At 42.5% G+C, this 25,895-nt stretch overlaps 1 protein-coding gene across 1 annotated transcript in view; it reads right to left on the bottom strand.

Annotated features, from left to right (window-relative positions):
* Positions 1-25,895, bottom strand: part of PRKCQ (protein kinase C theta) — a 152,088-nt gene that overhangs the window by 81,182 nt on the left and 45,011 nt on the right. The window contains exons 2-4 of the mRNA XM_061435759.1: positions 9,473-9,602; positions 4,852-5,051; positions 801-861 (exon numbers count right to left, since the gene is read on the bottom strand). Of these exons, the coding sequence (XP_061291743.1) occupies positions 801-861; positions 4,852-5,051; positions 9,473-9,590 (379 nt within the window). The 5' untranslated portion in view covers positions 9,591-9,602. The remainder of the gene's footprint in view (positions 1-800; positions 862-4,851; positions 5,052-9,472; positions 9,603-25,895) is intronic.

Raw genomic sequence — 25,895 nt, 5'->3', positions numbered from 1 at the left:
CATTTTTTTCCCTTGCTTGTTCCTAAAAGCATTTGCGATGACTAACTTGCAGCATTAGTACTCTGTTCTTCTAGGGCTAAGCAAAGTATTTATCAGCTTCTTATTCTTTTATTCTTATTCTTATTCACTTTGTATCCTGATGGTGTGACCACGTGTCATATCACAGCATTTATACACACTGTGAACACACAGGGCAACGCATTAGCAGAACCTTTGGTGTTTATAGTAAACTCCAAAATGAAAATGTAGACAGACTAGAAAAGCCCTGGGCATGTGCCTTCACACCACGTGAAAAACAAAGGCTGGACTTCCTTGGTGCTCCAGTGGCTAAGAATTTGCCTGCCAAGGCAGGGAAAACAGGTTTGATCCCTGGTCTGGGAATATTGCACATGAGGCAGGAGAACTAAGCCCATGCACCACAAGTACTGAGCCCATACTCCAGAGCCTGTGAGCCACAGCTGCCGAGCCCGTGTGCCCTAGAGCCGGAGCTCTGCAGCAAGGGGAGCCACCTCAATGAGAAGCCTGCGTACCTCCACAAGAGAAAGCCTGAGCACAGCCATGAAGACCCAGTGCAGCCAAAAATAAAATTTCTTCAAAAGTAAATGCTATAAATGGGTTATATTTCTGTGTGTATCTGGTCCCACAGACTGTATATTCAACTCATGCTCGAGCATCATTGGAAATTTTAAGGAAATTCCTTGCGATTCCATTTTCTTTGCTTTCAAAAAAGTGAACTAAGTTGCCAAGGAGAAGAGACATGCCCACCTCATCCCTAAATAGGAATAAGAAATGTCACTTGCCACTCATTTCCAGAAAGTATCTTGCGTTCATCAGCATTCGGCCTTGAGGTTTCAGCTCTAGCTGGTGGAAGGAAGAAAAGAAACACGGGTCAGAGTGAGAGGCAAGCGCTGAGCTGAACGACATCCCAACTGATGAGCTGGGTGAGGCAGGAGATCTCCAGCGCAGCTCTGTTCCTTTTCATCTTGCTCACTCACGTTATCATCAAAATAGCACAGCATCCACAAATATAACCTTTCTTTTATCAAAACACCTCAGCAGCTCATGAATTTGATTTGGAGATCAAAACTTCCTTAAGGCCATGTCCGACTTTCTGTGGCCTGATGGACTGCTGCCTGCCAGGCTCCTCTGTCATGGAATCTCCCAAGCAAGAATACCGGAGTGGGTTGCCATTTCCTCCTCCAGGACATCTTCCTGACCCAGCATCTCCTGAGTTGCAGGCGATTCTTTACTGCTGAGCCACCAGGGCCTCTAGGTTAATAGGGGTATTAAATGGGAGTGGCTTTTTACCTTCACATGGAGAACCTGCTTCCTTTGGAAAGTGCCGGACCGTCTACTAAGGGAAATTTTAATTAGATTGGTCAAGGAAAGGATTAAGAATATATATATTTCAGTATCATTATGTAGAAGGAACCAGACAAAGTGACCTGTTAAGGGACGATTCAGATTACGTGATGTGACATAAGAGACACATGGCAAATCTGAGAAGACCTGACTGACCACTAATAATATAACTAAACTGTAACGCAGCATTGTTCACATGCTAAAAAGAAAAAAAAAAGGTGAACTGAAGCCCATTGCTGATCATTGCATCTATGGGTAACTAGAATAACTGAAAAGTAGCAAGAAGGGTCTGGTTGAACTCAGGACTGAATACGAATCATGGTTAAATAATTCAAAGTCATGGTGACCGTGTACCTTCCACCAGACCTTAAAAGATATTGGAGAAACTGACATAATAGCAATGCCAACCGTACAGCATCACTACTACTAGAATTTTCTGATGTGACAAGCTTGTACCACTTTCTTAACTACACATTCCCATGAAAGCTTCAATTTGTTCTTGTTGTTCAGTTGCTAAGCTGTGTCTGACTCTTAAATGGCTTAAATAGATTAGTGAAAAGAGAAGGGCCTTTGACATCAAGGACATATACCATTATTCTCTGGTTTATGGAATAATAAATAATGGAGGCAAAAATAAAACTAGAAGAGTGGGGGATAGGGGCTCATTCCCAGAGGAAGTGGGAAAAACTGGTACCAGGTGACTGCAATGTTATCAATATTCAGGAATTAGTGGTGATAGAGGAAATTAAATCAGTGAGCTGCTGAAAAAACAGCATCCACGGAAAGTCAGATTCCATCACATTTATGAGTGAGTGGGGGATAACCACACCAACAGGGAAAACCTTAGGAAAGCAGAAAGAAAATGTCAATGTTTGGAAACTAGATGGTGACTGTGGAGTAAGAGGCAACTCTGAGAAAATCTTTTTTTTTTTTTTTAATAGAGAAACTAATTTTAAGAAAGCAGATTTCAACAGAAGCAAGGGACACTAAGTCCAAAGCAATTGTTGACCCTTAAACATGATAAATAAAAGCGAACTAGGAAATAACCTTGAACATAACAAAGGCGGAAAATATAAGGTTGCCAGTAGTTAAATGTGGACCCGAGGGCTTCAGTTCAGTTCAGTCGCTCAGTCGCGTCCAACTCTTTGAGACCCCATGAACCACAGCACGCCAGGCTTCTCTGTCCATCACCAACTCCCAGAGTTTACCCAAACCCATGTCCATTAAGTTGGTGATGCCATCCAACCATCTTATCCTCTGTTGTCCCCTTCTCCTCCTGCCCTCAATCTTTCCCAGCATCAGGGTCTTTTCCAATGAGTCAGCTCTTCGCACCAGGTGGCCAAAGGATTGGAGTTTCAGCTTCAACATCAGTCCTTCCAATGAACACCCAGGATTGATCTCCTTTAGGATGGACTGATTGGATCTCCTTGCAGTCCAAGGGACTCTCAAGTCTTCTCCAACACCACAGTTCAAAAGCAACAATTCTTTAGTGCTCAGCGTTCTTTATAGCCCACTTCTCACATCCATACGTGACCACTGGAAAAACCATAGCCTTGACCAGACTGACCTTTGTTGACAAAGTAATGTCTCTGCTTTTTAATATGCTGTCTAGGTTGGAAGGATATCCTATCCTTCCAAGGATCCGAGGGCTTATGTCTCAATAATCCCAATATGCAAAAAACATGGAAAGTCTGACAAGAATAAACTTAAAAAAAAAAATGTCTTGGCAAGAAAGCAAATGCAACTTTAAGAGGTATAGATAGAAAAACAACTTGTTTGTCAAGGATGCCTTGACAATATAGTTGTCCCTTTATTCATTGAAAAGGAAATCAATAGTATGCTACTTTAAAAATTAGAGATTTGGTGACTCTTCCCTTTAAAAAAAATGAGGCAGAAAGTGGAAAATAAATGGGAATGGGGGGAAAAACAGAGGAAGATTTTCTCTAGTTTCTCTCTTATTTCTCTGAGCCTGGTCAAATGCTCTATGACTCAGAGGTATCTGAAGCCTCACCCTCTCCCCCAACAAGTCTGTGTAAACCTCTACCACTAAGTCACATACCTGCGACATTACCCACTTATTTATCCACTTCCTATTTGCACAACCAGCTACCTAAGAGGAATTCTGTTTCTGTGATCTCTCACCAGGCTGAATGAGTTCACAGACACCCTGAACTAAATTATCTAAATACATCTAAGCACGGGGGACTTTAAGAAAAAAATCTTGACATATCGTTATCTTTAAAGATTACTTTAGTGATGCAAGCAAAGATAGATATACTTTCCTAAGAAGTACCTCTCTCTCTCACTGTCTTTTTTTAAGGTAAAAAATATACAATTGACATGAAAATCTAGGTTTTAGGCTTATATTAGTCCCATTTTGAAACCTGGCATATGAAAATCTTTTGGCTGGAATTCTTAAGAATCTGAGTTATACGAAGTATGAAGCTGAAAGGTAAGTCTCCTCCTTTGCATAAAGGATGCAGACATTTGAAAACACTTTCTGGGTTTCAGATCTTACAAAAGCAGCTTTTACTCATATGTTTCTTTAATTTTTGTACCCCAGAAATTTTCATAAGAATTTTTTATACTTTCATAGTTTACTTCTCCCTTTAACTTCATAACTATTTTGGTAACAAATGTTTAGAATCGAAGTTTTCAAAAATCTGTGTGGTAACATGAGTTGTGTATAATGTACTTTTTAGAGCAAAGTAAGCTAATCCTGAATATTCATTGGAAGGACTGAAGCTGAAGCTCCAATACTTTGGTCACATGATGTGAAGAGCCGACTCACTGGGAAAGACCCTGATGCTGGGAAAGATTGAAGGCAATAGGAGAAGGGGGCGGCAGAGGATAAGATGGTTGGATAACATCACTGACTCAAGGGACATGAGTTTGAGCAAACTCTGGGAGATAGTGGAGGACAGAGGGGCCTGGCCTGCCGCAGTCCATGGGATCACAAAGAGTCAAATACGACTGAGCACTGAACAACAACAAGCTAAGCAAACACATTATGACTAAAAAAAATTACAGGGATTGAGATATTAAATGGATCTTTGCTCTCTTCTCAGCTATCTGTCCAGCATCTTATCTAAGATATCATGGTATCAAGGTATCATGTAGGTATCTAGATATCTTGATATTCACGTGATATCTTGATACACAGATCACAGGTAGGTTCCCACGCTATGAAAATTTTGTGGTATTTCCAAGCTGACTTTAACAGTTAGAGATCAATAACAGTTCTTCACACCCTAAGAGACCTTATTTCCTTTACACAAGAATCAAAGAAATTTGAGTATGCTAGTATGTTCTATAGTCCACAATGAATACTCATTGTCACAAGCAAGCCACCAATGAGTCAGTGGTAGGGAGTCAGTTTCCTCAAGGCCTTCAGGATGACACTGAAATTTTGTACCAGTCTTCCGCTACAATGGTACCTATCACTTCATGGAATATACAAATACATGAAGCTCGTGCCTGGCTATTTACCCATATTTCTGTCTTCCCGTTGTTTTTCCTGCACCTCTCGGCCAGGGAGTACAGCTCCACGGTGGTCTCGGAGATCAGGTCCACGTTTTTGCCCTTCACGATGATCTGCATCACTCGTCCCTTGTTGATGTGGGCGTCGAAAGTGCTGTCCCAGGGCGGGTACATGGTTGGCTTTTTCTGGATGTACATCTGCCCATTCTCTAGGAATGGAAAGATATGTTCTCATTACGCTTTCAGCCTGTTCTGGGAAATAATTCACCCATTTCCTCTGCTCTCGAGGACTCTATACGTCTTTTGGGAGGACGACAATAACATATACAAGAATTAGAGACACTCAGAGAATGAACTCATGGTTACCAGGGAGGAAGGATGGGGGAAGGGATAGTTAGGGAGCTGGGGATGGGCACGCACACACTGCTGTATCTAAAATGCACGACCAACAAGGCCCTGCTGTATAGCACAGGAAACTCTGCTCAGTATTAGGTAGCCGCCTGGATGGAAGAGGGATTTGGGGGAAAATGGATACATGTATTCATGTATGGTTGAATCGCTCTGGTGTGCACCTGAAATTATCACAACATTGTTAATCGACTATACTCCAAAAAAAAAAAAAAAAAAAGAATTAGAGATAAAATAGGACAAAATGAGATGGTTCCAAGGTAATGTTCCTAAACTTGGAAGTCAACCTGGATAATTTATGCAAATAAATCTGGCATCTTGCACTGGCAATGCTCTTTTCCTATTCATCAGTTGCTTCTTTTGAAGTCTGAACACCTGAGCAAATGCAAAGAACCCAGCAGCTAAGCCTGGTATGTTTGGTAGAAGACAGTGACCTAGATACCCTGCTCCTTTTTTTTTAACAGGTTTTATATTTTTATGCCTTTGGGGATCCTTCTGTGTTAACGTATTAATGGTGGACACATGACTGTTCAATTTCACTGGTATCTAGTAAAAAAAAAAAAAGATAATATAAAACTACTGTGTGTTGCTTTGAAAAAGACAGTGACTTAATTTCAGGCTTATACTGAGTGCTCTTTTAGAAAGAAATTTTTTAAATTCCCACTCAACATACATACCTTTAATAGGCAAAACCTTTAAAATACCATGAACCATTATTTTCTTCTCAAAATGAGGATACCTTTTAACATAAACCATGCACCCTAAGCAAAAATTAACAAGTATCTCAGAGAGGTGGAGGTCGTCATCCCTGGAGCCAGTGAAGCAGGCTGCAGAGGGCCCGCAAACAGTTAGTGACAGGAACCAAGGGCAGGACGATGACGTTTAAGGGAACCATCCCAGAACCACCAGGGATTACTAGTGGGATTCAGCAGTGTTGTCCTATCCTCCATCCATATTGGATTCTCTGTAGCATTTATGCTTCAGTCATTGCAGGAGCAGAAAACTGCAGCTGTATTTCAGGGTTTCTTTCTTGTGATCCTAAGCACATGAAGCGGCAGTTTGAGCAGAGATTTATCAGAGATGTTGATAAAGCAAAAAGAAAACGTCACTGAAAGCAGGGAAACAAAGCAGTTCTAGCTCTTGACGCATGATGCTGAAAGAGATCAGGCATCAGGCATTTGCTCAATTATTCTTTGGGAGGTACACAAGGATCTGAATAAGCTGAAACCTCACACTGTAGGTAAACCTGGCTGTGAGAGGCATAAACTCTAACAATGCTGAGCATGGAATTGGAAGGGGGATATTTTTATGGTTTGTTTAACAGAAATTTAACTCAGGATTAGACTTAAAAAAAAAAGCCATGGCAATATTAGTGATCAGAGTAATGTTTTACTTCCACAGGCTTCACACTACCTCTCAAAATTCCTTTAACTTCTTCCAACCATTATCATTCAGCACACCCAGGAAACGGACGGAAATTCCCATAGCAAGGTATTTTTCACACTTTCATTCAGTAAAGATGGTCATCATTTATAAAGAGAACGAGAACTCAAGATCCTGTCTATTTACAGTGGGGTTTACTATTTTCAAAGGCTCCTAGACTGACAGCACTGTGTCCTATTTGCTTCTGTTCTTTGCTTTATGTAAACTGCAGCCTTAACATCCCGAACACGGAAACCTGCTGAAACGCTACAGAAGTAATGTTTTAAACACCACGTTCAGAGAGATTTCTTTTCAGGACAAATTTAAAACAAAATGAAAAAACAAAACCTTCCGCGCTCCAAGGCTAACCTTTCAGAAAAACAAACTTCGTTTCCAACATGTCCTCTTGATTCATGTGGCTGATTAGACCAAGTTCAAAGGCAAGGCCAAAAGAAGAAATAGTTACTTAAAAAAAGGCTCCCAGGAGGCAAATGTCAGTGAGACCTGTGGATATAAAGGGAACCAGATCCAAGGGACCCATTAAGTCAAAAAGCAGCTTTGAAAAACTCAGACATTGCACACTTCAAAGATTTCGGTGACATTTGAAAGGTTTTAGATTGGGAGCAAGTACCATTCTCACTGTTAACTAAACAGGAGAGAGATCTGGGCAGAAGGGAACTCAAGATAATCAGTCAGTCTCCTCTGCTTTGATGTGCTCCTGGGGCTGGAAGGCAGAAGCCAGTTGAGCACAGAGAAGTCTTTTAAGGGAAAGAAAAGCCAGCATCCGGGATTGGAAACTCCAGGGTTCTGAGCTGGACACATCCAGCTGGAGGTCATCACCTGCAGAATCAGGTTCCTCTTGCACCCAGGAACATCACTTAATTTTTCTTTTTCAAGACTACCTTCTCTCTCCATCTTTCTCTCCAGCCCCAATCTCTCCCCGCATGATCCTGCTTTGATGTCTTCACTTCACATGACTTACTATGTGATCTTTCTGCTTTTTGCTTATCTTCTGCTAGGAGAGGAACTCTGAAGGAAAGGCATGTCTTCTGGCCCAGTATACAGTAGGTGCTCCATAAATACCTTCTCTGTAAATGCACTGTGGTGGCTCCTAATCGTTCCTGTGACTGCATCAGTGGCGATCAGACTTCCCTACAAAGTGTCGTCTGCTAAAACCAGAAATGTGTGTAGAGAGGCAGGGAAAGGCAGGGGGGCTGGGAAGACCATGGGACGTAAACTTCATCCTGCCTTTTTTTTCCTTTTCTTTCTGTTTTTAGAAAGTCCATGAGAACTTTAAAATACAGAGGCAGGGACCAGAGAGGGTAGCAGCAGTTTAAGTAATCATGAAAATATTCTAGACAGAACAGGATTATCTTATTTTTCCTCAGTGACACTGTTTACTCACATTATCATTTCTAATGTGCTTCAGGAAATAAATTGGTTACAATATTATCAAATTTTCTTTAAAATATTTTAGCAGGCACTTCATTAGACAATTTAGCTTTATGTTCATTCATTCTTCCAAATGGAAGAAGTATTCCAAATGTCTATTCAATACTCATCTTTTGTCTGTTCACTTATTACAATGTACAGTGATGTTAATTACTATTTCATTTAGAAAAACCCCTTGACACCATGGTACTACCATGCTCAACTGTGCACACCAGTGACATTGCTGTGCCACTAATTTAGACAAGCCAGAGTAGGATGATTTTATTGGAAAGATCTAAACCCATGAAGGAATCTTGGAAGACTGTCATGCTTTCCTCCTCCCCATGAAATTTTCATGAATATTTAAATCTGACAAAATTCTTTAACTCACCTGGGGTCTTAGTAAAGGAAGTCTTCTGAAATTTGAACCCTAATCACTAATCCTATATTTTTTGTACTATTTATCTGACCTTGGTCAAAGAAGCAGTAAAATATCTTTGGCGTTAAGTCTAAGACAATGGAATATTACTCAGCCATAAAAAGGAATGCATTTGAGTCGGTATTCGTGAGGTGGATGAACCTAGATACTGTTGTACAGAGTGAAGTCAGTCGGAAAGAAGAACACCAATACATTAACGCATATATATGGAATCTAGAAAAACGGTACTGATGAACTTCTATTCAGGGCAGGAATAATCTCCAAGATAACAGAAAACAGGCTTTGGACACAGTAGGGGAAGGAGAGGGCGGGACAAATTTGGAGAGTGGCACTGAAATACGCATCACCATATGCAGAATCGCTAGCTAGAGGTAAGCTGCTGTACAGCACAGGGAGCACAGCCTGGTGCTGAGACAGCCTGGGGGGCTGGGAGGGAGGTCTAGAGGGAGGGACATATGTATACTTAAGGCTGATCCACGTTGTTGTACAGCGGCCGCCAACACAATATTCTAAAGTAAGTATCCTCCAACTACAATTTTTCAAAATGCAAGACAATGCAGACTTTATCTATGACCACAGAAAACAATCAGACAATACTGTACCGTGTTCTACTTTAGCTCATTAAAGTAGGTTTTTGGTTTTTTTCCTTCGTTAACTCCTCACATAACGTCCTCAACTCATTCCTTTGTTTATGTGGAAAATGGGACCATGACCTAGAACATAAGGCAGGTCACCAGGTCTAGCTCAGAGCCTGTTACCAAGCCCATGTGCCTCTGAGGAAGCACTTGGCTTCTCTGGGCGTCGTTTCCTGAGCTGGAAAGTCAGGTCGAGTCAGGCGGCCTTGAAGATCCCGGAAGGCCTTGCTTCCCCGTTCACTGCAGGGTCTTCCTCTTCCCCCACCCCCCATGCCCAACACCCACTCAAACTTACCTGATTCAACATACTCTTTGACAAGCACGGCGCAGTAAGGGTTAACCGCCTCACCCTGGCAGGACTGGCAGGACCCACAGTCGAAGTTGGACAAGCCAATTCGGAGAAACGGTGACATGATGGTCACTCCCTGCAAAGCGACAGAAGACAACAGCTGTTTGAAGACTGTAAAATATATTATTTGGGGTGTTGCATCCCTGTTAACCAGTGCTTTATCTCTGAAAGCCAGAGCCTCAAGTGGCTTGACTATCCATTCAAACAAATGTTTTACTTCCCCTTCTGCACGGTGCATTATTGGGCTCACCCCAAACCGCAGGCTGACGTGCCAGAGAAAGCGGCGTCCTGGACTAAGGTTATTTAACCTTGTCAGTTAGACCTAAGTCCCACTCCTAATTGAATGGAGTTGTATTTAATAGTTGCAGAGAGACACAAAAGCATTCCAACACTTCATTTCTTCTATTAGTCAAGTAGGTACCCAGGAAACAACACAGTAATAAGAAAATGAGTTTATAAACAGTGAGTCTATTTTAGTCACAGCAGTTAAATATGACACTGTGAAATTCTTACATGGGCTATTTGTGTGTGTGTGATGGAATGGGCTCTGGGCGTTTATTTAGCAGCTGATCTGTTTACTTTAGACACATCCACAGATATATATATCTGTGTCTGCGTGTGTGTGTGTATGTATTTAAAGAGCTTTTGAACAGTTTGAACCACTTAAAAACCCTAAATCACTGACCACCATAAAATAGCAACTTCATTGTGGAAAGAGAAACAAAGGACTTTGTAAAAGTCAAAGATCTAATAATTACGCTTTACGGGAGATGTCAGTGAAAATCATCTTAGTGTTGGCTACAGAGTCAGGGATTCTAGTCTGATTTTTCATCTACTGTTCTTTCCTTTGTTTGACCATTTACTTCAACTAAAGCGCCCTCCCTTTTTAACCTACTTTTCCATGAGGCTCCATGAATCTGAAACTATTACCCGGTATCAATAATTAGTGATAAAAGTACACTCTTGCTTCCTGTCTCTTGAACAGATTTCACCTCATGAATTTTCCAAAACATTCTTAAGGAAGCCAAAGGCCAAAAAGTTCATTTGGGTTTTTTTCTAAGAGGTTATAGGAACTTTTTGAACAACCCAGTATCAAGAAGAAAGCATTTCCCATCTTTCTCATCTTTGTGGAAAAGAACAAAACTACTCAGAGTAACAGGCTCCCAGATGCCATAATCGATGACACAACCAGAAATCTCGAAGCCATCATATGAAGCCAGCAGAGCCATGAAAGATCACCAGTCCTCTGGACCTCCGGAATGCTGTTGGTCTTTGGGATTTTTGTGTGTTTGTTTGTTTATAACCAACAGGGAGACATATCAGGGGCCCTTGACAACTGCTGTTCATTTCATGGAGATTAAGAGAGTCTCAATTTCCTGCAGTTCACCAGCTTTAAAAAAAAGAGATGGTCACAGAATCATCCCGATTTGTCTCATGTTCATAGCCTCTGAAACACATTGTGATGAATTAGCAGTGAGATGATTTCCAGGTTTGTCTTTAGGGAGCCCCCTTACCCTCTGAGCTTAGAACTCTTGGGTAGAAGCTTGTCTAAGAAATGAGAATTCTCCAGAGAAAACTTGAGACCCCCAGCCACCCACCTCTCCCCCCGGGGTTCCTGGGTCATGTAGATCTTTCAGACAAATTTATATTCTTCCACTGATCAAGCCAAGAATTGACATCATTTATGGGACTATTTACCACATGTGGACTTTTTGAAGATTTCCTCAAAACAAGCTGAAGGTAAGCAATTCATTCGGACTGGAGCCTGGAAGGATCAGTGACTCATAACGTTTGAGTTACAAGCACTCTGACCTTTACTGACGATGTGTCACTTTGCTATTTCCAGGCTGGGCTCAGAATTAGGCAACAGTGCTCACTGAGCACCTGGGAAAATCTGTCTGGGGAATAGACAGAAGGCTGTAGGGTCCACAGGGGGTCTATCACAGCAACGAAGTGAGTTGCAGTGAAACCCCTCCTCCCGCAGGGCTGGCGCAGACATCACCCAATGTCTTATCCACGAGCGATCCAGGCTCCCTCGCCAGTCTGCCTGCCCTATCCCCTCACACATGGGCATTCTGCCCACTACCCAATGCATCCATCTATCTGGTAGCAAAGCCAATGCCTCTCGTTCTAAAGGCCTGATCCCAGGGATGGCATCTGACATTTTGACATTTAGAAAGCAGAACTGGCATTTGTGTGCTTCACCTCACACATTGTTCAGTAAAGCCTCAAGCTCAGGGGTGCCTTTTTAAGGCAAAAGTTAGCATTTTATTCCTGAGCTACTCAGAATCTTCTCTCCTTCTGTATCGGCAGTAGGTGATCGTGTCCTGGCTATTGTAAATGGTGCTGCTATGATCAATGGGGACGTAGGGTGTCACACAGAGTGAAGTCACATAAACAAATATAATGCATAGATATATGAAATCTAGAAAAATGGTATGTGAATGTGAAAGTTGCTCAGTCGTGTCTACCTCTGTGACCCCATGGAATTCTCCAGGCCAGAATGCTGGAGTGGTAGCTGTTCCCTTCTCCAGGGGATCTTCCCAACCCAGGGATCACCCAGGTCTCCCACACTGCAGGCAGATTCTTTGCCAGCTGAGCCACAAGGGAAGCCCAAGAATACTGAAGTGGACAGCCTATCCCCTCTCCAGCATATCTTCGCAACCCAGGAATCAAACCGGGGTCTCCTGCATTGCAGGTGGATTCTTTACCTACTGAGTTAGCAGGGAAGCCCCAGAAAAATGATATATATGATCTTATTTGCAAAGCAGAAATAGAGACACAAACATAGAGAACTAATATATGGATACTAAGGGGGAAGGGTGGAGAAGGCAATGGCACCCCACTCCAGTACTCTTGCCTGGAAAATCCCATGGACGGAGAAGCCTGGTAGGCTGCAGTCCATGGGGTCGCTAAGAGTCGGACACGACTGAGCAACTTCACTTTTTTCACTTTCATGCATTGGAGGAGGAAATGGCAACCCACTCCAGTGTTCTTGCCTGGAGAATCCCAGGGACGGGGGAGCCTGGTGGGCTGCCATCTATGGGGTTGCACAGAGTCGGACATGACTGAAGCGACTTAGCAGCAGCAGCAGCAAGGGAGAAGGGAGGGTGGGAGGAACTGGGAGATTGTGATTAACATAGACTGCTCTGTATAAAATAGATAACTGATGAGAAGCTACTGTGTAGCACCGGGAACTCTGCTCAGTGCTCTGTGGTGCTCTGAATGGAAAGGAAATCCAAAAGGGAGGGGATACATGTATACACATAGCTGCTTCATTTTGCTGTACAGTAGAAACTAACACAACATTATAAAGCAACTATACCCCAATAAAAATTGATTAAAAAAACAGTAATAGGTGATTATCATGAAATGAAGAAAATACACAAAGTTAGTAAAACTCTCCTTACCTGAGGCAAATTGCATTCATTATTTTGATGGATTTTCTCTAGTCTATTTTAATTCATGGATTTTGTGTTTTTGTTTTATATTCTGTGCTCCTACTGTGTGTATGAGATTATATCTGACTTTTAATTTAACATTTTATCATGAAGATTGTCCAAGTTACTATGCCATCTTCCTAAGCATCCTTTTAATTCTTGCATGATATCCCATTGAGGGACAGCTCCATTATCTGCTTTATTAAAGTCTTATAGTTACATACAGAGATTGTGTCCAGTTATTCCAATACAGAGATTAGCTGATAAGCACCTTTTACAATTTTTTTTTTTTAATTGAGGAAGACTGCATCAGACTAGGTCACTAGAGAACTCCAATATTACTAGATCAAATGATATTACTGTTTGTAAGAGATTACTATTTAAAGAAAATAACAAAAGGGGTAAATATCTATAGTAAATGTAACAGAAAATAAGTGATCATCATTCTTATATAAAAAGTATACACAAATGTGTAGGAAAAAATACCCCAAACCACGACCCATGACCCAACTAAATAAGTGACAATGACACAAATATATAAAATACAAAAAACACAGTGGTAACTAGTTTGTAGGAAAATTTCCAGCCTTGTGAGCAAGTCAAGAAATGCAAAAACAAAGCAAGATACTATATAATTGTATTTATGTGACATTCTTGAAAAGATAAGCTACATGGGAGAAAAAAATCAGCAGTTAGCGGACAGGATGTGATTATAAAGGAATGGCATGAGCAGGTTAGGGGCGACGGTCTGACTGTTTTACAGCCTGGTTGTGGTGGCAGTTGCAGAAATCTAGACGTAAATACACAGAATGATTCACCCAAAATAAATGTCAATTTTTCCACATGGTAACTTAAGAATCAAAATAAAGATATACACTACTGGCATTTCAAGGCATAGATTATAAATTCAGAGGTTATATAAAGAATATATATTAGGAAATGGAGAATCCATATAATAAAATACTGAATTAAAATCTGAAGTAACCAAGAATAGCCTCAATTTACTAAAGGGAGATGGTCAGAGTCTTAAAAAAAAAAAAAAAAGAACATCTTTCACTCTGTAGCATTTAAACGCTCCTGAAATTTTGCACTTTTGTGCAAATAGCTGAAAAAAAGTAACATCAGCATTTAACAATGCATTTTCTTTGAGGTATATTAATATTCAATTCAAACTATAATAATAAAATAACTAAAATACTTAAAATATAAAATAAAACAATAACATTACTTTATCTGGGCAATTAGCAAATATTTTTTGAAGTGCTCTTCCCTAACACTGGCAAGAACAACATGCACCAAATGCTATCTTACAAAGCTGTTGTGAGCATAAATTTCCAGAGTCCTGTTGAATACACACACAGACACGCATGTATGTATATGTATATATGCAAATCTCAAGAGCCAAGAAGATATGTAATAAGCACATGAAGATGAAATTAACATGAGAGATTTTTGTGGGGTGACTTCTTGTGCTCAGAGTGGATGGTAAGGGAGAAGGGGGATTCCAAGGAGAATTACTCTTGTACGGAAATATAGGCACTGGAATCTCATCCATCAGGACTGTCCTCTCCCAGTCTCTATGGAGTGTACATTTCATAATCTCTTTACTGCCAATCACAGTGACCTTGCTTTTTACAACAAAGAATGTGTGCATGAGAGTGGCTGGCTGTGACTTCCCTGGTGGTCCAGTGGTTAACAATCTGCCTGCCAGTGCAGGGGACACGGGTTCAATCCCTGGTCTGGGAAGACTCCACACGCCACAAGGCAACTAAGCCCGTGCACCACTGAGCCTGCATGACCCAGAGCCCATGCTCTGCAACAGGAGAGGCCACCGCATTGAGAAGCCTGTGTGCCACAACTAGAGAAAGCCCACGCACAGCAATGAAGACCCAGAGCAGCCAAAAATAAATGATAAAATTACATTAAAAAAAAAGTGACTGGCCAGCCCAGGCTGTCCTGGTAGCCCAGGGCAGAACACTCTGCAGACCGTTCATCTGAGGACTCCCCTGGACAGCTCCCGGGGACCCTTGACCTGCCAGGTCTGCAGGGAACTCACTGTCTTGCCTTTGGAATCTGCCCAGTGACTGGTGCCAGGACTCCTGGCCTAGCGCCCCGCCTGGACATCACCCTTTCTCTCATCCGCCACAACCAACTTTCTCTTCTCCTTCCCCACCTCCTCTCCCTCCTTCCCTGGGACCTCCATTCTGCATCATCCCCCATTAAACCCAATGTAGCAGCTTACTGTCTCTGTCTAGCCTTGTCACCTCTCACTTCCAGTCGGATCTCCACACTGCAGCCCCGAGGACCTTCCTTAAGATCACGCAGAGCTCCTGCCGTTTCTTCCACGTGTCATACTGCTTCATGGCTCTAGGCACTTCACAATCCCGCCCCTCTCCCTGGACAGCTTTCCTAGTCCCCTCTGTCCGCCACCTGCCCCTCCCCCACTTCCTCATCTTCCAAGTTCCTGCTCGGTCTCTACCTCCTCTGCAAAGCTGTTCTTCCCTCACCTCCATCCCTGCCCACCTCACATCTTGGTGGAATTTACTCAGCCTCCCGTGGTCCCTGGGTACCCTGCGAGACACACCTGTCATAGCAGTTCGCCTCTCCTCTGCCATTTCAAAAGTCTGAGTGGTGCTGATCCTTTAACTCCCATTCTCTTTGTCTTCATCCCTCAGCCTCCAAATCTGGGGGACACAGAAGGGCCCCACCAGGATTTCTCCAACATAATCCTTAGAGACGGTGGGATATACTTATACCCTCAGAAGAGGGGTGGGACTCAATCTACGGAAGTCCCTCTGGTTTAATGCAGTATATCTAGCAAAAGCCTTCCAGAGAGAGTGCATGTGGGTGCCTTCCTCAATAGACCCTAGCTGTGATAAAGGGTTTCCTCTATTACCACGTTCCTTTGGTTAATGTGGGGTTGGGGAGGAGACCGGTGCTCACACAGTCATATTGCCCCATAACGCTTTATTTGATTGATTCGTTCATATTTGTCTTCCCAAACAAGACTTCAGGCTCTGAGGGTGAAGACCAGGTCTTAATTAATCATCTATATACCTCTGAGGATTAATCCCTCTCTCTGATACTGAGCAGATGCTCACTGCCTTCTTGCTAAGGAACTTAATTTTCCAAAGCAACATTTTCCATCCCCTCTTAATCTTCATGCATTTCTTTTACCTGCAAGGGTATTCTACGGTCTGATTAGGTGGAGCCAGTTACAGAGGAAATCAATGCAAAGGAAACGTGCCAGGAGTTGTTACAGGCAGAGAATCGATGCCATTATGAGCCCAACGGCAGGAGTTATTTAACTTCTCTGTCTTCTCATTTGGAAAATGGTGATAATGTTGTTACCTGTTTCAAAGGGTGAAGAGGATGAAATGGGGAAACACAGGGAAGCATTGAGAGCAGGGCTGGCACACAGTCCACTCTCAGAAAAAGTTATTATTATTGCAACTCTGATATATTTCCTAGTGTACTTTATGAGCATTATTAGTGTTACCAGAAAAGGGTAGAAAGTGAACGGAAATGGTCTTTTAGGAGCGTTATCTGGGCTGAATTATGTGACCTTCTTCTGCACTCCACCACTGAGCTCTCATAAAGCCCTTCGGGTATCTCTTCTAAAGCACTTATTTTCCCCTAATGGAGTAATCATGATGCCAGCACTCGTCATGATGAACTAGCGGTGTGTCCATCCAGCCTTCTGCGCTTTAGCTAGGCCAGCTGTGAAATATTGTCATAATGCATACTTTAAACTTGTGGAGGATCTTTACTCTTACAGCTCAATGTTTTCCCCTTTAACTACAATCTCATTCCTCTTGGGCAGGTAGATGGGCAAGTCTCACTGCTCAGAGGTGTGCTTGAGGTCATATGCCGTTAAGTATCAAATGGAGAATTCTGGTCTCTTGACTGCCTGGTGCTGCCTGACCTACTTACCTAAACTGACTCACCCGCCACAATTCAAACCCACCAAATACTTTCATGGTGACCTGAAGGATTGCCACCACATAACGAAAGCAGCTGGGGGGAAAGTCCATGGAATAAGAAGCGGGAGAAGTTCTCTAAATGCTCATCAGCAAAAACATGTCGAGACTTCACTTCCTCTGCAGCAAGTCAAGTAAGAACGAGCATACTTCTTTATTTTACAAAAATCTGGACAGCAGTTGTATTGCTATAATTTAGCTGGAGGAGCCTTAAGGACAGAGGGAGAATCTCACAGAAACACCAAAACTTTAGCATGTATCAACAGAAGAGAAAACACAAGCGAATCAATAGTAAGCTTGAGAATGAGAAAAAAAATTCAGTGGGTTCCCAATCTATCAGCTCAGCTGAAATTTGGTAAATGTCAGGCAAATCCAGCAAATGAAGATACACCTACCACTCTCACATTTCTTTACGAGACAGAGAGGCAGCCTGAGCAAACAGAACACATCTCTTTGCCTGCCAAAAAATGTAGAAATAAAACAAATACTGAAATTTACGAAAAAGCACCTGTGTGGCATTATTACTATTCTGACACTAGCTTGAATGTGTGAGTGGACAGACAGTCCCATGAAAGCCCAGCTGTCACCAAATTGCACGAATACTCAATTGTCTCTGTCCAACTGACTCAGCCTGTTTTCTGAACACACCCCAACGATCCATCTCATTGGCTCTGTTTATACCTTCCTTCCACGTGCGTGCTCCATCACCTGCACTCAGGCACATCCTTCAACCGTTCTCCTCCTTCAAGGACCTCATCTCTGCCCTACCTCATCCAGAGATCCCTTCCTGTTTCCCACAAGAAGAGGAGTGATTTACCCAAAGGATAAACTATAGGAGTAACCGATGCTTGCCCAGTCCAGCTCCCTCCTCTCTTTCCGGGGATCTGCCAATTTTCAGAGACTGTGTTTCTCTACTCTCCTCTGCTGTGCCATAAGCAGGGCAGGGCTATCCCGCCAGTCCTGGGAGGCCAGCCATCATCCAGCACTGCCTATGACCCTGTGAACAACCACCAACCTATTTGCTTGGATGCTTTGGCCATATCTACCAATCCAGCCTTTTATCACTCATCAAGTTGATTTTTTTGATTTTTTTCTTCTCCATCTCTCACGCTTCTGATCTATTTGGTACAAGCACATGCATAGCCTCGAGGGTTATTTTTTGAGTCTTCTACAATTCACAAAATTTTGCAAAAAGCTTTCCACAGCTTGTGTTGTTCAACCTTCTCACCAAACCCATGAGGTAAGTATAATTAGCTCCATTCTACAGATTAGAAAGCTGAGGCCTGAGTGGGTAAGCTGAAGGTCAGATAGTTTGGAAGCAACAGAACCTGGATTCCAGCTTTGCTTGCTCAGTGCCTCCACCCAAATTAGTCAATGATTCCTTGTTAGAAAACCACTTCAAGGTTAGGTCAGGGAGGAAGTGAAAGCCCGGAGAGTTCCCCATATTGTTCCCATCTGCTCAACCAGCCCCTAATTAGAAAGGACCCACAACAGCTGTCAGACAAGCTTTCCCAGCAGCCTCCTGGCTGGCTACTTGCTCAGTAACCTCGGCTACTAACTTGCCTTTTCTTTTTGTTGGAACCTGTGGTTTAATGATCTGTTCTTCTACTCCTTGGCTATAACTTGAAGAGTTGAAGGGTGGGTAACGTGGCGCTAGCAGTAAAGAACCCACCTGCCAATGCAGGAAATGCAAGAGATGTGGGTTTGATCCCTGGGTCAGGAAGATCCCCTGAAGGAGGGCATGGCAACCCATTCCAGGATTCTTGCCTAGAGAATCCCATGGACAGAGGAGCCTGGGGGGCTACAGTCTGTAGGATCGCAAAAAGTCAAACACGTCTGCAGCAACTTAGCACACACGCCAACAGTATAAAGGAGTTGAAGTTTCTCGTCAAAACTTAAGCTCTCTTTTGGAAGTGAGGTCAAAGCTGCTGACCTGGGTGATTTTCCCGTGGGCTCCTAAGTGTGTACCGTCCACCCCTGCGTCTTCTCCATTCCTGCTGTTACCGGTGGCTGGCTGGTACCGGTTATGATTCCTGGAGGCAGAGTCCAGAGCAAAACTCACTGCTTTGTATAAAGTCAGTCTCCTCGGCATTCCTTCCTATCCATTGTAGGGTGACCACTTACTGAGCCCAAAGATGCTGCCTCATATAGAAAGTGGATTTAAGGATGGGTCTATTTATGTCAAATTTTCCTCTTAAAAGACATTCTTGGGACTTCCCAAGTGGTCCAATGACTAAGACTGCTTCTACTGCAGGGGGCGCGGGTTCAATTACTGGTCAGGGAACTAAGATTTGCATACTGCGTGGTGCAGCCCAAAATTAAAAAAAGAACAAAGACACTTCCCCACACAGAAGAAGGTAATGATGTGAGGTGATGGATACGTGAATTAAACTCACTGCGGTGATTATCTCACTGTATCAAGTTTAATCAAGTCATACAACTTAAATATATATCCAATTTTTAATTGTCAATTATACCTCAATAAAGCTGGTGGAGAAGGCAATGGCACCCCACTCCGGTACTCTTGCCTGGAAAATCCCATGGACAGAGGAGCCTGGTGGGCTGCAGTCCATGGGGTCACTAAGAGTCGGACACAACTGAGCGACTTCACTTTCACTTTTCCCTTTCATGCATTGGAGAAGGAAATGGCACCCCACTCCGGTACTCTTGCCTGGAAAATCCCATGGACAGAGGAGCCTGGTGGGCTGCCGTCTATGGGGTTGCACAGAGTCGGACACAACTGAAAAAGCTGGTGGAAGAGAGGTGAGTTTCTCAGTGATTCTACCATCTTATCAACCCAGTAGCTCTAATGACACACACAGAATGCTTTGGGATCTTCCTAGGGTACCAGAGGAAGAGTTCTTCTGCCTGTCAGATGCTCAGGCAGGAAAAATATCCCACCTGAGTGCAGGACGTCCAGTCAGAGCCAGGGCCCAGGGCTTGGTCAAAGGACATCTCGACTGAGATGGTCAAGGTGAAGCCGCTGGCCACAGTGTCCCTTTTCCTTGACATGACTGTGTGCCATGAGGGAGGAGGGGACACAGGTAGGAGCCCACAGGAGTGTCAACAAGACAGCTACGGTATAAAATCCAGCTTTCCTCAACCACACAGTCTTACACAAGGGACCTCATCTCTGTGTGACAACGTTTCCATTTCTGCAATATGGAGAAAACAGCAGACTTGCTTCATAGAGTTGTCATGAAGATTAAATGAATTAACCATTAAATGAAATGCTTATAACAGTGGCGGAAAAGGTAGCTATTATATCACATAGGACTTTCCCAAAGCATCCTTGGAAATTCTCCCGGATGAAATCAATGACTGATGATAACTCACTCAGTGGATTATCTGACCTGACCTACAACTCACCTAAACTACTGGCCGCTTTTTTTTTTTTTTTTTGCCATCTATATTTGCAAACCTGCCTACTAGGTATAAAGCCCTGTGCTGCATAGAAACACATAACAGGGTCTAAATGAGTCTTGGGACCTCAGCATGGGGTAGCCCCCGCCTGCCTAGAAGGGATTAGAGAAGGAACTGGACTCCACTTTCTTGCCTTTCATCCTGTGAGTAAAATGACGTGGCCAGTTAATGCAGACTCAGCATCAAGAGACAAAACAAGAGATGGCAAAGTGGGCTGTTGCTCCTGGGTACGGAAGGAGCAAAACACCCGTCTGCCCAGTGGTGCTCAAACACCACACCCCACTTCCTTCCCCGGGTGTGTGACAATTTTCAAAGAAAATACAGTACTTGTTAGTGTCACCACAGCAGACGGAAACAGTGATGTTCAGTCCAAAGATGAACTAGCAGTTCTGTAAAGAATAACCTACGCAGAGCCCTGCGTGCGCCGGCAGGACCGGCAGTGCTGGGGGAGTAACTGCCGCAGACCAGGAGACAGGATGGCCAAGGGCGGGACCAGGAGGAGGGGGCAGGGTGGGGCTCTGATGATGGAGGGTGGATGTGTGAGCCACCCACCCCTTCTTGTGGCCCACAAATGTCCCCACCTTAGAAATGACTGGGTTGTAAAAGCATGTTTGTGATCGGAGCTTAGACTCCATGGAAACTGAAATCAGATACTCTTTAGGTGCCGAGACAAGCCCATGATCCGCCTGTTCATCTGTTCATTTAGAATGAAGTCAAGATTCTGACACTAAGCACCTTTCTGCCACTGTCCTGGCTTAGGAGGTCTGCCCCTGGTTTTCCCTCCTGCGACCTCTCAGATTTACTGTGGGTTAAATAGCCCCATATGGGGTCTATATTCTCAATTTAAAAACCACAGAGTACTTTGATTCTCAGAACGCACTAGTTGACTGGGTGAGACCATCTGTATTCTTGGCCACAACTGCAGTGGACACCCACCACCTGGGAGATGGGAACCCCCGAGCCCAGCATTTCTCAAAGTGGGATCCTGGAAGACCCTCAGCATCCAAACCGGCAAGGGGGTGGGGCAGGCTTTAGAAATGCAAACCCTCCATCCCCACCTGGACTCACCCAAATTAGAAATTTTGGGAGTGGGTTCCTCCATGAAGCCCTCCACTGACCCACTGCACATTTAGCCTCTGGAAGCACCAGGCTGGAGCAAATGCCTCCAGGCCAGGCTGTGTCTTTTTCATCTCTATTTGCTTGGTGTCCAGCACAGCAATTCTAAATCAATGATTCTCAATCAGGGTGACCTTGCTTCTAGGGGACATTTGGCAATGTCTGGGGACATTGCCGGTTGTCACATATGGTTGGAGAGGGTGGGACTGGCAACTGGTAGGCTGAGGCCAGAGATGCTGCAAAGAAACCTACAACACGTGGGACAGCTGCCCACAACAAACACATCAATGGTGCTGAGGCTGAAAAGCTCTGTTCTACACATTAAATAAATATATTAAACGTGGCAATCCAAGAGAATCCTCTCTCTTCATTCCTCCCTGCCTCTTATGCTTCCTCATGTTGAGTGAATTCTAGCCCCACAAAGAGAAGAGACTATGATGACTTGGGAGAACAGGTCTCTCTCTTTTCCACACTACCTCATTTGTGGCCACTAGTAACACAGAAACTGACATGTGATACAACTCACTACAAGTGTTTCAACTATATAAATGGATACATTGGCTATGAATGAAAATGAATCAATCTGTAAACAAATTAGTGGATCTGTCCATTTTTTTTTTTCTTTTTGAGAGCTAAAGGGCTCTTAGTGATCAAGCAGTCCACCCACTCCTATAAAAGATGAGGAAATTCAGTCTCAGAAAAATTAAAGCAAGTGATCAAATCTACCTGATGAGTGGAAGAAGTATTACTAGGGTCCAGGTCTCCTAGATCATTATTTACTCATCTTTCTACTGTGCTTTTATTGTAGGTATCACTCCAAGAAAAATGGATTTGAATAAGTGATTGGATTTTCTCCTGCACAAAACATTAGTACTACTTACACAGAAAGACTGTTCACACCACCAAATGCAAGACCCTCAGCCTTAATATTTGGAATGTATCCTAATTTTGCTGATTTTGGACAGTATAGAAGCTTCACGTGCAGTAGCCAAGCATTCAGTTAGTGAGTGAACCTAGCTAACTGCTGATTATTCACATTCCAAAGTCGGGGGTGCGGGGAGGGGCTTTCCTGTATTCATCATACACAAAGAAAATAGGAAGAGATTAAAAGCTTTGTTTCTTTGAAGGAAAAAAAAAATGGTAAGAAGTAAAAGCAGCACTTGATTATGGGACAGAGTTCTTTCAAATGCCAAGCTCTGACTTTCCTTGGTGAGTCTTCAGTGAGCTATCAAGATTATTCTGTGATCAGAGCTATTGTGAGAAATGCATCTCAGCCTATTCTTACAGACAACAATCTTAAGGGAACAGCTCAGCAGTTCATGACTATCATTGTTCTCCAGAGCAGAAGGCAGGTGGAGTGAATAAGTATCTTCATTTTGACAAAGAATCCACAGCAAATTAGTGGCAAATAATATGCATAGAGCACTGATAGCTTATACAGAGATTTTTAAAATGAGGTTAAGAGAGAGGTTGCTGGTCTTGAAAGATACTGGAAACTGTTTTCTTTCTTTCTTTTTTTTTTTTTTCATTGGTCCTTCATCTCAGTTTGAGAAGCATTGCTCTCTGGTACCTGTTTGTAACACAAAACTTGGGAAAATGCAATCTCCTTTAGTATTCTATTTAATCTTTTTTATATTCCCCCTCTGAATATAAGCTCTATGGTTTTAGGAGTAATGTCTAGTTTTTGTTTTTAATAGTTTTCAGGTTTTTTCTTTTTAAGCAGCCTTATATTCATAGCAAAATTCAGCAGAGAGGACAGGGATTTCCCAAATACCTGCTGCCCACCCTGTGCACAGCCTCCCGCATGACCAACATCCCCCGACCTAGACGGTACATTTGTTACTTACATGGGTATGCCACCATCACCCAGAGTCCTGAGCTTACATGAGGGTTCACCCTCGGTGCTATCATGCTATGCATTTGGACAAATACATGATGACATGGATACATGTCAGATATGAACGACAGATACAAGTCTGTCATTCTTGTATCAGACTAAACGGCTTCCCTGTTCTAAAGATCCTGTGCTCCACCCATTTGTCCTCCCCCTCCAGGCCTGACAGATATTACAATAAAGATGCAGTAATAGGAACAGCGTGGTGCTGGGAGCAGAAGAGTTGGGCAGATCACCAGAAGGAAACAAAATGTCTTGAAATAGGTCCATATACTTATGAAAGCATGTGTACAATGATGGCAGAAAAATCTGGGAAAAAGGAAAGATTGTTTAACAAATGGGCTGTGCCCCTCAGCTAAACCTTCATGAAAGCTGACATCAAAATAAAATTCAGATAGACTGATGACATTAATGTAGAAATAAAGACCTCTAGAACTACTAAAGGTACTAGATATGTAGATTACTGATTATATCCTTTTAGAACTAGGAAGGATTCTCAAATATGATATCACAGACAAGCTTCATACAGAAACACACTTCTATCCTGTTTTAGCTAAAAAGGTACAAGTGTTAAACATTAAAGACAAGTTACAATGTGGGAGACATGATTTTAAAATATGTAGTGAAATATTTGACAAATACGTGAAAGCTCTTAAATAGCAATAAAAGGTCAAGCCTAATAATTAAATACTATTTGCCCAATTAAAAAAAAAAAGACAAAGGCTAAGAGCATACATTTTACAAAATGATTATAAAGGCAAAAGAAAACCATGAAAAAAGTTTAGTTTCACTAGAAAGTAAAGAAATGTAAATTAGTCAGTTCCATAATAATCCTTTCTCTGAAATTCCAAAATACAAAAAGCTCTGGAAATAGGAAAAAATGCTTCAACACTGAAAACTAATTTTCTTCTTCCTTACAGTAAAATTGTAATCATTGAATATAGAAGAAGAAAAGAAAATATTAAATCATCAATTTGCCAAGCTAGTGCAAACTAATTTTGTAGCAAAATCTGATGTGGACTACTCATGGTCTATTTAATCCCACTGAACATAACTATTAATACCTTATCCCGCTGCCCCCCACCCCCCCACACACACAAAGCCTACTGGGAATATTTTGTACTAAATAGTTATAATTTATTACCTTTATAAAATACAAATTGTAAAACAGATTTATCTATAATAGTTTGGATAAGGGACCTGTGCAATCTTTATGGAAGAAAATATGTATTAAATGACTGAAATGATAAGGCAAGTATATGAAGGCATATAAGCAAGAATGCCCATTGCAGCATGGCCTACTAAAACTGGGAACAGTCTCACTGTCAAAAATAAGCTATTATTTAAATATATTATGACAAATAAATACAGTGGAATATTTTACAACCTGTAGACTGTTATTCACTCAACTCACAGGTTATAATTGAAATACAGATATGCTAACCTTAGTGTATAATTATAGACTCTAATTAAAAAAAATAAATTTGCATGTATAAATTTTAATGGGGAAAACTTTGGACCAAAACACACTCTCTGGGTGGACTGAATTTTAGGTGATTCTAAATGGTTATTTTTGAGAGGTTTACAATACTAATTTAAAAAAATGATCCTGTATAACAAAGAGGGGAAAATGCTTTTCATAAATCAACTAATTTTTTACACCTAACAATTTTGTGCCATAGGATGGACGGTTCCCATTATAGAGAAGGGAGACCTGGAGAAGTGGAGATTTTTATTAAGGCTGTAGAACTTGTGAGTGACAGGGCCTAAGCCCTCTGATTCCAAATCCAGTTTCTTTACACTGCAAGACCACTGGATGCCCGGCCCCAGGGTACCACCTGGCACACACTCAGATCCTGAGCTTCAATAACATCTGGGATTTTAACAAGTCACTCTTGTTAATATCAATTCACTGGGAGGTTTGCTTGTGGAAAGTGCTGGGAGGCAGGTCTTATTCACCGAAGCCTTTTGATTTCAAGAACCCTCCAATCTTTATCAGAGGAGATTCCCGATTTAGGAAACAGCAGCGGCCCATGACTTCATTAATAGGTAGTTTTGTTGTTCTGTTGCTCGGTCATGTCTGACTCATTTCGACCCCATGGACTGCAGCACACCAGGCTTCCCTGTCCTTCACTATCTCTCAGAGTTTGCTCAGACTCATGTCACTGAGTCAATGATGTCATCTAGTCATCTCATCCTGTCATCCTCTTCTCCTCACAGGTAGTTTAGGTCAGCATATATTATTTTTCCATAGCAATGTTTCTCATGATGTTGAATGGACATATGCACATGTTTGAAAGTACCAAATGGTACCATGAAACCACCTGCAATGGATTTGTAACAGGTTTCCTAGGCACTGCCCCCTAAAGTCCCATTTGGGCTTTCAGGAACACACCCCAGGACAGAGGACTCAAGAGAACACAAAATTGTTAGAAGTAGTGGGATCGGATCAAGTCCTCTTCCAGCTCCAGGTCACTTGCAGGGCTGCCAGGGCAGTGAGAAGTAAGACCTGGGGG

The sequence above is a fragment of the Bos javanicus genome, chromosome 13 (genome assembly GCF_032452875.1).
Source record: "Bos javanicus breed banteng chromosome 13, ARS-OSU_banteng_1.0, whole genome shotgun sequence".
NCBI classification, from domain to species: domain Eukaryota; kingdom Metazoa; phylum Chordata; class Mammalia; order Artiodactyla; family Bovidae; genus Bos; species Bos javanicus.
The sequence above is the reverse complement of the archived record's forward strand: the minus strand, read 5'-3'. Positions and strand labels throughout refer to the sequence as shown.